Source organism: Cotesia glomerata, linkage group LG3 (assembly GCF_020080835.1).
Source record: "Cotesia glomerata isolate CgM1 linkage group LG3, MPM_Cglom_v2.3, whole genome shotgun sequence".
Taxonomy (NCBI): domain Eukaryota; kingdom Metazoa; phylum Arthropoda; class Insecta; order Hymenoptera; family Braconidae; genus Cotesia; species Cotesia glomerata.
This window is the reverse complement of record NC_058160.1, coordinates 29820757-29833026: the sequence shown is the minus strand read 5'-3', so window position 1 is coordinate 29833026 and position 12270 is coordinate 29820757. Positions and strand designations below refer to the sequence as shown.

Below are 12270 nucleotides of genomic sequence, written 5' to 3'. Positions count from 1 at the left end.
ACAAAATACAAGGTCATTTCTTAATTATTGACATTTTTTAAGATATAATCTCATTTCAATGTTACATTCATTGAGACCTTTCATTCAAGTACCCACACGACATTTTTTATATATTATATATATATAGTATTTATGAAATATATAAATATATAAAATATATAAAAAATTGATGTGGGTACTCAAATGAAAGCTTTCGATGAGTGTAACATCGGGATGAGCTTATAGCTTTAAAAACATCAATAGTTAAGAAAGTACAGTGCAATTTAACAAAACTAATTATTTAATAAATTAAAATTTCATTTATTTGTAGTTCACAAGTTACGGAAGTCACATAGTGACTGCAAGGTTGCCAGTTTAAAAAAATAAATCAATTAATTTTATTATTTTTAATATTTTATTTCACAATGGGTGATTTATTTAAACGTTGTATTTATGACAATAATTAGCTGAATTCATCCATAGAAATTTTTTTAATTTATTTATTCAATAGTATTAATTAATAAATTAATTTACTCAGCCTAATTATTTTTTTATTGAATAAACTCGGTGATAAAATCAATTTTTTTTACAACAATATCACTAAGATTAAACTCTATATAATACCTAATAGTGATTGATAATAATTTTTTTTTCATAATTGTCCTTATCAATAAAATTTAATATACTTAATTAAATAATTAATTGAAGAATTAATTTTTAATGACTTTGTTGGTTTAACTTAAAGCTAATAATTATATTTAATATGAATAATAATATCAACTGCAAATTCACACATATAATACAGGTTCTTAAAATATAAATATATATTGTTTGATTCTAGATTAATTATGCACCACTTAATTTTTATAGTAACCCGAATATAAGAAAGAATAATGCAGAGTCCTGATAAGATAAATAAAAATATAAAAAAAAAAAAAAAATTAAAATTAACAATGACGAAAAAATAAATTAATTTCGAGACAAAAAAACAATGAATAAAATAAAAAAATTTAACCCTTAATAATAATCATAGCTTGAGTATTTTGAAGTTAAATTTGTTTAGCTTTTTTACAGCTAGAATCAAACAAGATCCTACGATAAAGTTACATTTATTTACAACAGATGATAAACTTCTCTATCATAAACTATTCTCTATTTTTGTTTTTTTTTTTCATTTAAATGATGTACTCTATGTCAGTTTATCTTAATATTATTAATTATTAATTATTAATATTAATTAATAAATGATAATAATAGTTATTGCTACTATTATATTATTATTTATAATCAAAATTAACGTTTTAATTTAATTTAAGTTTATTTCTTTTCCTCTGTACTACGAAGTAGCCACTGCTTTCATTGCCATAAAGATGAGATCGATGTTGCATTTCAGTTGCAGTAGACTTTGGTAAAAAGAAAAAAAGTAAAGAAAAGAAATGAATAAATTAGTTGAGAAAAAAAGAAATTAAAGATGAGAATAAAATAAAATTTTTAGAAAAAAAAAAAGAAAGAAAAAAAAAATTTTTTATTAAATTAATTTTGAGTTCTCGGTGGTCGAAATGTTGTCGTAGTTTTTTCTTTCCTTTCTATCTTTTTTAACTTTTGACTCAACTCACCAAGCGTCCTTGTACCCTGTTAGGTAAATCTTCGTCTAATGCGAAAATTTGATTGCGTTTTACTGCGAATCGTGATCCGTCATCAAACATTACCTGTTGGATAAATTATAAATAATTATTTACCTGATATACCGAAAAAACAAGATGACACTGGATATCATCTCAGATTATACTGAGCGAAAAAAAATTTCAGATAGTAGCTGGTATAATCCAGATAGTAGCTGGTATAATCTAGATAGTAGCTGGTATAATCTAGATAGTAGCTGGTATAATCTAGATAGTAGCTGGTATAATCTAGATAGTAGCTGGTATAATCCAGATTACAATGAGTATAATCCAGATATCACGTAGTATAATCTGGATTTTTTCAACAGCTATCTAAATTTTTTTTTCATCACGGATATCACTGAGTATAATCTGGGATGATATCCAGTGTCATCTTGTTCTTTCTGTGTAAATAAACCAGAAAATTTATTATTAAAATAATTGATACTTACAGTGTACATTGTTCGAAAATTGGTACCCTCAAAAATAGCGTCATAAACATTTCCATCAGTCCATTTTACTCTACAACTTTCACCGACGTCTGGAATAGTATTGTGGCTCTAAAAAATAAATAAATATTTAATATAGAAATTATAAAATAAATTTTTGATTAAGAAAAAAACATTATAAAGAACACTTACAATTATATCAGTTTGATAGAGATTATTGCTGAAGCTATGGTCACTAAAGGTGACCATGCAGAACGTAGCTGAATCAATAGACTCAACAGTAGCTTGATAATACCGTTTGTTTCTATGTTTTGCCCATACTTTGTCACCTTGACGGATATCTAGTTCTTCTTTTGATTTATTGTGTTCGTTACATGTAACCTGAAAAATTAAATAAAAAAAAAAACCATTTAATGACTTCATTTTTACTTGTAAAAAAGTTTTTACTAAAAAATTTTTCTTAGTTTAACTAAATTTTACTGGACTCAAAAATTTTTTGTCTTTATTTAAGTTCATTTTTGTTTAGTGTACCATTAAAATTAAAATGAAAATCAAAGTAGCAGATATTTGTAAAATATTTGTTTAGATGTTTGATATTTGAAAAATTTTTTAAGAAATAAACTAGCAACCTTGCAGTCACTATGTGACTGCCGTGACTTGTGAATTATAAATAAATAAAATTTTCTTTATTAAATAATGACTTTTGTCAAACTGCACTGTACTTTTTTAACTATTGAAGTTTTTTAAGATATAAGCTCATCCCGATGTTACACACTCATCAAGAGCTTTCATTTGAGTACCCACATGCATTTTTGATATATTTTTCATATATACATATATATAATATATATAAATATATGAAAAATTGATGTGGGTACTCAAATGAAAGGTCTTGATGAGTACAACATTGGGATGAGCTTATATCTTTAAAAATGTCAATAGTTCACAAGATACAATGTCATTTCTTAATTATTGACATTTTTTAAGGTATAAACTCATTTCGATGTTACACTCATCGAGACCTTTCATTCAAGTACCCACATGGCATTTTTTATATATTTTATATATATGGTATTTGTGAAATATATAAATACATAAAATATATGAAAAATTGATGTGGGTACTCAAATGAAAGGTCTTGATGAGTATAACATCGGGATGAGCTTATATCTTTAAAAATGTCAATAGTTCATAAGATACAATGTCATTTCTTAATTATTGACATTTTTTAAGGTATAAACTCATTTCGATGTTACACTCATCGAGACCTTTCATTCAAGTACCCACATGGCATTTTTTATATATTTTATATATATGGTATTTGTGAAATATATAAGTATATAAAATATATGAAAAATTGATGTGGGTACTCAAATGAAAGGTCTTGATGAGTATAACATCGGGATGAGCTTATATCTTTAAAAATGTCAATAGTTTACAAGAAACAAGGTTATTTCTTAATTATGTTTCTAAAGATAGAGCCTTTTCGAACGCAGTATAAATAATTATATAGATTACTGCAAAAAAAATTGATATTTAGAAATTTTAATAAATAAAAAATGTAATTTTTAAAAAAAAATTTGTTTGTTAAATAAAATAAAAAATAGTCTAACTTAAATATAAAAAAAAAATAAAAACGTACCTTAAACTCTACAAAATCATAAGCAGGAATATCAAAAGCGGCTCCAGCAACAAGCCCACAAGAAGGATGAAAAGAATTGCAGCACAGCCGACAATTAAGAACCACCCCAGTGTTCTGCTTGCAATACGAGCACTGCTGCTTGACCATATCATGCTTTATCGTCAGAACATTAATCGGATCCTTGTGCACCGAGTCTTTGAAAGTAACCCCAGGAATAAGAAGCGCGCAAAAAATGTGAGCCCAGCGGCCATCACTAGTCCGTTTGACAGCACCACCCCTCATTGGACAGAGACAGCAATTAGATTGCGTCATCCCAGCTTTGCATTTATCACACGCCCAGTTGGGTGAGTCCGTAGGCAGGACAGTAATTCCATAACAAGAAGCATGAACCACGACATGGCAATCTCGGCAGCGCAACAAGCTATTATTCTCCGGCTCGATGTCCTGCTCCTTAGAATTCGCCGCGAACAATGCCGGAGAAACCCAAATTGAAGATCTCTCTGGCAAGCTAATTACTCTGCAATCTTTCCAATCCGGGGGCATTTGACGAGTATTTTTATTACTAGAACTCGCGAAGCCCGTGCAAATAGCGCAGTGCGACGCCTGGTTGCTCCAGTAGTCATTAAAGGTCCTGACTTTTTCCAAATCTGGATGATTTGGGAACAACATGTCTAAAATATGACCTGGAATTATTTGAGAGCTATTGCTAGTACTACTGCTACTAGAAGCCGACAAAGTTGGCGACAAAAGAGACGAAGATGAACTGGAGACTTTTGATGAATCATTCAAACTTGCACTCAAACTTGGATAATTAGCTTCAATTGTTAATACTGGAGGATTTTTATCTTCTAATTTAATTAAACTCTTCTTTTTAGGAGCTCGCGGTTTACGCGGCGATTTATTTCCCTGAATTTTACTCGAATTTTTAGTCAGCACCGGAGGTTTTATATTATTTATTTTATGAAGCGCTGAAGGCTTGGTAGGAATCGGAATTTTTATTTCCGAGCCAATTGAAGGAACAATTGGCTTAATATCCTGCAAAGGTTTAGAGTCTGCGTAAGACATGGACAAATATTTATTAGAAGGTACGCTAAAAAGCATCTGAGATTTAATAGCAGCGGCGCTGTTGTCTGTTGAAGAAGAAAAACTTGCTGGGTACTCTTGAGCAGTTTCTTCTTTAACAAAAGCTGAGCTGTTAGACTGGTCAATATTACACTCAGTAAGTTTCAACGGAGACAAATTATCAACTTGCGTTGCTATCGAGCACATTTTCCGCTCACTAGCTATTTCCTGGCTATTGTCCACAGATTCTATTGATAATTTAGTCGGTTTTTTCTTCCTGGGTGTCCGCTTTAATTTTGGTTTTATCGGTTGCATTGCTTGAGGCGTTTGCAAGATCATCGGCGCGGGCGCCGGGGCTATTTTTTGCAGCTGAGGAATTTGATACTGCGGCTGCGGCATTATTATTTCTACTGTATTCAAAGAACTTTGCTGTCCCGGCTGGGAGACTTTTAAAATTGAAGTGCCCATGTTGATTTTTTGGTGCTGTTGCTGGTGAGAAAGTGAAGAAGAGGGAGCTAAAGACATTCTCGCACTTGTTTTAGGCGCTAGTGTAATAAGCCCGTTATTATTCGGCGTGCTGTAAAATAACGGAGTTGGATTGCTGGTAAATTGGTTGATAGACTTGTCGCTTATTACAATGTTTGCACTAGGTAATTGCCAGAATTTTTTAGAGTTACTTGCTGCTGAATTAATATTAGAGTCGCTGGCTATCAGGACGGTGTTGGTGTTTGGGACTTGCCAGAATTTTTTAGTAGCAACTCGAGAGTCCTCTGGAGCTGTTACTCCACTAATTTGTCCCTGTAACTGTTTTGGCTCTTCAATAACAGAAACTCGCTCTGAAGGGACGGAAAAAGAGTTGCATAGTTTGCTTTGAAAAACGTTAATATTATTGTCGGAATTGCTCTCGGGGTTTATAGAAGTGTTCATCAGCTTGAACCTTTCTAACCGCTGCTGCATTTCTTTGGTGCTTAGAATATTTTGAATTGGAGTTTTAGCCTGGGTGTTTTGAAGGAAAGAATTGTTTGTATTTTTTATAAATATGTTGGATTCATTCGCAGGCTTGGGGAGAATTCTTGAGCTTTGTTGAAGCACTAACAATCCACTGGCTGCTTTTAGAGTATCATTGTCTTGCGATGAAGTTGGCTTTGCTTCGCTTTGGGACGTGCAATTATTTGTTAGGACGCACAATTTTGGAGCTTTTATTATGTCATTTTTTGGGTAAATATTCAAGGGCCTGTTGATGCTTGTAGAACATTTTTTAGGTAAAATAAATGAATTTTTCTTTATCTCGGAATTTCCTGAATTAAATTTCGGGTCTAATTCCGAGAATCTGAAAAATTCTGTTTGTGATGAAGAATTATTTTTTATTAAAGATTTATCATCTGAAGATTTATTATCAATTGCAGAAGTTTCTGTCTTAGATGATTTATCAACAGAAGGACTAATTAAAGATTTATTATCTGTAAAGTTGTCATTTTCACTGGAAGGCTTTTCGTCCAATGAAGAATCAGAGATGTATTGATACTGTGAAACAACAGCTGCAATACAAGCATCAATATTCTCGCTAATTTGTAAAGGTGTTGGTTTTTCAGGCTTACTAATAATACTTTGATCAATATTTTGATCAGTGATGTTACTTAATTTAATAGATTCAGTCTTTTGTGATTTTTGTGATGACAGGCTGGGCATTGCCATTAATTTACGCTGGACATAAGCGTCAGATACATCAAGAGGTTGTGAAGAATCAAACACCGATTCTGGAGCTGACAAAGGAGCTATGCACTTTAATTTTTTCTTGTAAGTTCTTTTGGGAATAATATCATTACCCTCGCTATCTTTTTTGTGTTCTTTATTCTCTGATTTGTGCTTGGTGTACTTTCTTTTCTTTTTTACTGGAGTGTCTCCGGGAGTTGCAAGAGTCGTAGGAGAAGTCTCTGAAGGTTCTTTAGCTTTTATCGGACTCTGAGAATCAGACAGAGAATTAATACCGTCGAAGTTTGTGATTTTTGGTAGAACGAGACACGGAACTGCGCTGCCAATAATGTCGAGATATTTCGGCTTAATCTCGGAATTTGCTGAAGTGTTTCCTTCAGTCTCAATATTATTTTGATTGGTATTCTTCACGGGCTTTTTAGTCTTAATACCAACGCGCTCTTTGTCAACAGTCAGTCGTCTCTTCTTGCGCTTGTTTTTCTTTTTATTGTACCCGTCGTCGTACAAGCTAGCCTCTTCAATTTCCAACTCTCCGGCCTTTAACCAAATGTCCTCGAGAACTTCCAGCTGCTGCTCATCCGGGACGTCTTCCTCGAGCTCCAGATCCTGGAGAACTTTTTTAACGTCTGCTGGAATGTCAGGACCATTGACTAATTCGTCCATGTTGAGATCTGGGTTTGAATCTACCAGGGATTTTTTACGGTGAATTGTGTGTCGTTTGTTTTTAGGGGCGTTTATAAAACTGTCTGGGAGTTTGTCGGTGCTGTTGCCGCACAAGAGGTCCATTTGGGACGGCATTGGCGCTGCTGTTTGTCTTGGGTCTTCTGGGTGACAGCCTATGTCTTCTCCACGTAGCCACAAGTCATATCTAGAAAAAAATATATATTAGTTATTTTATATTAGTAACTAATATTATTTATTAATATTAGTTATTTATATTTATATATGTTTAAAAAATATATTAGTTATTAAAAAAAATTTTTTTTTAATTATATTGTACGATTATTTACCTTTCTGGTTGAAAACGCTTTACAAAAGTGTCCATTGATATTTTGACCATATCATTGTTACAAATACACTGAGTAGCTCGTTTTCCGTACTCGACCCATCTGGGGGCTGCAAAATTAGTCGACTCGGCGCAGTTGAACCCGTGATTGAAACCAGCATGGTATCCATAAGGAAATGTTATCATTATTTCTCCAGCTTCTTGAGTAATCTGTAATTAAAATTAATAGTCATATGATAAAATCGGTTTTTTTTAGTGAAATTTAGTGTAATTGCAAAGGTCTTGACTATATAATTAAGAAATTAACTTGTATCTTGTAAACTATTGACATTTTTAAAGATATAAGCTCATCCCGATGTTACACTCATCGAGACCTTTCATTTGAGTACCCACATCAATTTTTGATATATTTATATATATTATATATATATGTATATATGAAAAATATATCAAAAATGCATGTGGGTACTCAAATGAAAGCTCTTGATGAGGGTAACATCGGGATAAGCTTATATCTTAAAAAATGTCAATAATTAAGAAATGACCTTGTATTTTGTGAACTATTGACATTTTTGAAGATATAAGCTCATCCTGATGTTACACTCATCAAGACCTTTTATTTGAGTACCCACATCAATTTTTGATATATTTATATATATTATATATATGTGTATATATGAAAATATATAAAAATTGATGTGGATACTCAAATGAAAGGTCTCGATGAGTGTAACATCGAAATGAGTTTATATCTTAAAAAATGCCAATAATTAAGAAATGACCTTGTATTTTGTGAACTATTGACATTTTTGAAGATATAAGCTTATCCTGATGTTACGCTCATCGAGACCTTTCATATGAGTACCCACATCAATTTTTCATATATTTATATATATTATATATTATATATATATGTATATATGAAAAATATATCAAAAATGCATGTGGGTACTCAAATGAAAGCTCTTGATGAGTGTAACATCGGGATGAGCTTATATCTTTAAAAATGTCAATAGTTAAAAAATTACAGTGCAATTTAACAAAAGTCATTATTTAATAAAGCAAAATTTTATTTATTTATAAAAAAAAACTTACTTTGTTACAAGGTATCGAATACTGTCGAAGCATTTGTGGAGAAATTAAAGACATTTTGTGTCTCAAAAAAGCCGGACAACTTTGATAATTACTGGGAAAGAATCCACTGGCAAGTCGCTCAAGCCTACGGCCGTGCTCTGGAGGAATAGCGTACCAAGTCTTGGGAGCCCCAAAGTGTAAATAATTTATCGAGTACAGATCCATATCTTCAGTATGCCACGCAAATGTCGTTTTCCACATCCCGAAGTAGAGATAAGCTGTGTTAACTCCATCAATAGAAATCCCGTAATCTTTGTTAACATAATCAAGAATAGTACCAAGGTGGTTTATATTCCAGACATTGACATCTGGGTCTGTCAGAGACCCCGAAACATCAGCACCATAAATTGGCGCGACGTATGTGATGTTTTTCCAGTACTTGCGCTCCAAGTCCTCGTAGTCAAAGTGCTTCGGAGTGGCGTACCTCTCAGAGTTAGCCAGCTTTTCGTACTCTTGGATGGTCATTGCCTTCTTCTGGATGTTTATCTGCTGGTAAAGACCCTGCTTGCCATTCACCACCTGACAAATTGGCGCAGGTATCGTCAGGTCCATTATGGACGTGTCGTAGCCTCCTTTTCGTGGTACCCATTCAGGAGGTGGTATCACCTTAGCAAGGCCAGCTTTGTGCGCTCCCTTGCTCTCCATGTACTCGATGTACTTGGAGAAGTCTTTGAACTCTTCGTAGGTTGGTCTGAAGACCTGGATGCGGGGGGTACCCCCCGATGAGCTGACCATTCTTTTTTGCTTGCCTGAAAAATAAATATCATTAATAACTATTTTTTTAATATTTATTTTTAAAGACTGATTGTTTTTTAATACTTTTTCAATTTTAATTAACTTTATTGGCTATTCAGTCTAATACAACAATTTTTATTTATTCGTAATATTTTTTAGCCTGTATTTCCCTTCAGGCATTTACAATTTAGCCACATTTCAATGACACTGAAATTAATAGATGAAAATTAAGTTAGCCGACATTTAAAAATTTTTAGAATTTTTTTTTTTATTAAAAAAAATATTGCAAAATAATAAAAAAAAAAATTTTTATTTATAAAAAACTTTAAGTGCAATTTTTAAAAAATATTTTTTAGTTCTAATTTAATAATTAAAAAATTTTTTTGATTTTTTTAAAATAATTTAATTAGAACAAAAAAATATTTTTTTTTAATTTCACTTAGTTTTTTACAGATTAAATTTTTTTTTAATTTTTTTGTAATAATTTTTTCAATAAGAAAAAATTCTAAAAATTTTTAGATGTCGGCTAACTTGATTTTCCTAATTAGCAGACGTCTAAAATGTTTTTATTTTTTTTATTAATTAAGTTACAACTAAAAAAATATTTCTAAAAAATTGCACTTATATTTTTTCAAGTTTTTTACATGTGAAATTTTTTTTTTAATTGTTTAATTGAAATTTTTTCAATAAAAAATTTGAAGTGTCAGCTAATTTCATTTTCATACATTTCATATCTAAATTTGTCATTAAAGATATATTTGACTGAAAAAATAATTCGATCCTGGTCTAGGGAGTCCAAATTATTTTTTTTTAACAAATATATCTTTAATGACAAATTTAGATATTAAATGTTAAATTGTATTTAACTGAAATAATAATAAAGTTAGCCGAAATTTTTTTATTTTGCTTAATTAATTAAATTATAACTAAAAAATATTTTTAAAAAATTGCACTTGTAGTTTTAAAAGTTTTTAACAAATGAAAAAATTTTTTTCTATTTTTTTTTAATAAAAAAAAATCATAAAATTTTTTAAATGTCAGCTAACTTTATTTTCATAAAAAATATTACGAATAAATAAAAACTGTTGAATTAGACTGGATAGCCAATAAAATTGAAAGAGTATTAATAGCAATATTAAAATAAAATTTATTTTTTTTAATATAAATAAATAATTAATTTGCGTATTATTATTAAGCAAATTAATAATAAATAAAAAAAAATAAAAATGAATATAAATAATTGTTTTTAAATTATAAAATACCTTTTTTCATATTTTTAAAAATATAATTTTGACGTGATTTAATAAGTTATATATTTAAATCAAATTTTATTGGATAATTATGTTGTTAAACAAATAAAATTAAGTATAAATAATTACTTAATCTTCTTTGTAGTTCATTGATCTGATGAAATTCCTCACTTATTTATTGTCAATGATAAAATCAACTTGATGCAATAGAAATATTTGCTCTATTTATTTTTTTAAAAATACTAATATTTATCTCCGATCGTATTAGATAAAAATGTCTGTTTAAAATAAAAAATGATTAATCGCAATATACACTGAGGATTGCATGAACTTTAGTGTTACAACTAAACTGTGATTATTATTGTTGCGATTATTATTATCACAGTATATATGGTGTATGTACTATGTCACAAGAACCGGGAAGTAAATCACGATTATTTCACGCACGTACACAAAACTCCATCTGCTGTGTGTATTGCTCAGAGATAGATCCATGTTTTTGGAATGAGGTGTGTTCTCGTGCATAAACAAAATGGATGGTTACATTTATTGACATAAATTCGATATATATTCCCCAGGAATAGTCTTTCATCAGCAAGAACATTGACAATTGTCATTAAATCCAGCGGATAATTTTTTTTTCTATTTTTTTAAGCAGCATCAATTTTAAAAGACTGATTAAACAATTTTAAAAACATCACACTGTTCATGATTTTGTTAGCATCGTCCTCACCACTGAATTTACTTTTTAATAACTTTCAATCACTTGTTACAATTTATTTTATTTATTTAAATATCCCACAATTATTTTTATCACCAAATTCAGAATTAATTTAATATTTATTCTGAAGATCACTCGGGCACCATCTTGCGTTGTGTGTAAATAAATTTAACCCACACTACCCGGTTAGACTGGAGCAATCCTAGACAATAACAATATAAACTAGTCCAGAGTCTTCACAATTATTTATAAAAAAATATTAATCCCACGTTATTATCACTCTTTAAAAATTTAATCCGCTTTATTTAATTAATATTAACTTTTTTTAGCCAGGAGGATTCTACCCAGTAATAATTACCGTAATTGCAAGGAGACACTGAAACTGCTAGCGTGTGCTAGTACTATCACTTCACACTCTTCACAGTCCCGTGTGGTGTGTAAGTGTTAATGTGTGTATATAACTGTGTAACGAAGATGGTTGATGGTAGCTGTAACTTTATCGTGGTGTAGGACTGAGGAAAGAGTAGAGTATAAAGTGTATGTACTTACTACTTACACTTACAGTATACAACTATACACTGCACCAGATGAAGATAGAGACAGACGACCCCCACTCGAGGCTCAGATTAGTTCTCGCTTCCCCCCTGGTAGGTAACCTTAGGGCCTGGCAAAAAGTTCTCGGCTGACTGGCACGTACGCACTCTTTGCTACTGCGCAAGCGTTAGCTATTGTCCTGCGTATTGAATCGAGTATTATAGTTTAAATCCTGACTAGAATTTGAATTTGCGCGCGCAAGCGCGCGCCTGACTATAGCATTTGCATATATTTTCATGCTTATGATATATTCGACCAATCACGTTACGAATAGTTTGATGCCACATACATTTCATCTCAATTTTATATTAGGATTTATATTAG

At 30.8% G+C, this 12270-nt stretch overlaps 1 protein-coding gene across 3 annotated transcripts; it reads right to left on the bottom strand.

Moving 5' to 3' along the window:
• Window positions 1-633: 633 nt before the first annotated feature.
• LOC123260280 (lysine-specific demethylase 4C-like) lies at window positions 634-12031 on the bottom strand. Of its 3 annotated transcripts, XM_044721272.1 has the most exons (9): window positions 11711-12031; window positions 10761-11554; window positions 8608-9395; window positions 7517-7722; window positions 3732-7374; window positions 2282-2470; window positions 2093-2200; window positions 1596-1688; window positions 634-1382 (listed from the first exon to the last, which is right to left on the bottom strand). In XM_044721272.1, exons 3-9 carry the CDS (start codon window positions 9379-9381, stop codon window positions 1281-1283), a joined length of 5115 nt encoding a protein of 1704 aa, XP_044577207.1. In that variant the 5' UTR covers window positions 9382-9395; window positions 10761-11554; window positions 11711-12031; the 3' UTR covers window positions 634-1280. The 3 variants fall into 3 exon arrangements, with proteins under 3 accessions (XP_044577207.1, XP_044577206.1, XP_044577205.1); XM_044721271.1 differs by having other exon boundaries at window positions 10761-12031; XM_044721270.1 differs by lacking the exons at window positions 10761-11554; window positions 11711-12031 and adding an exon at window positions 10644-10700.
• Window positions 12032-12270: the final 239 nt, after the last annotated feature.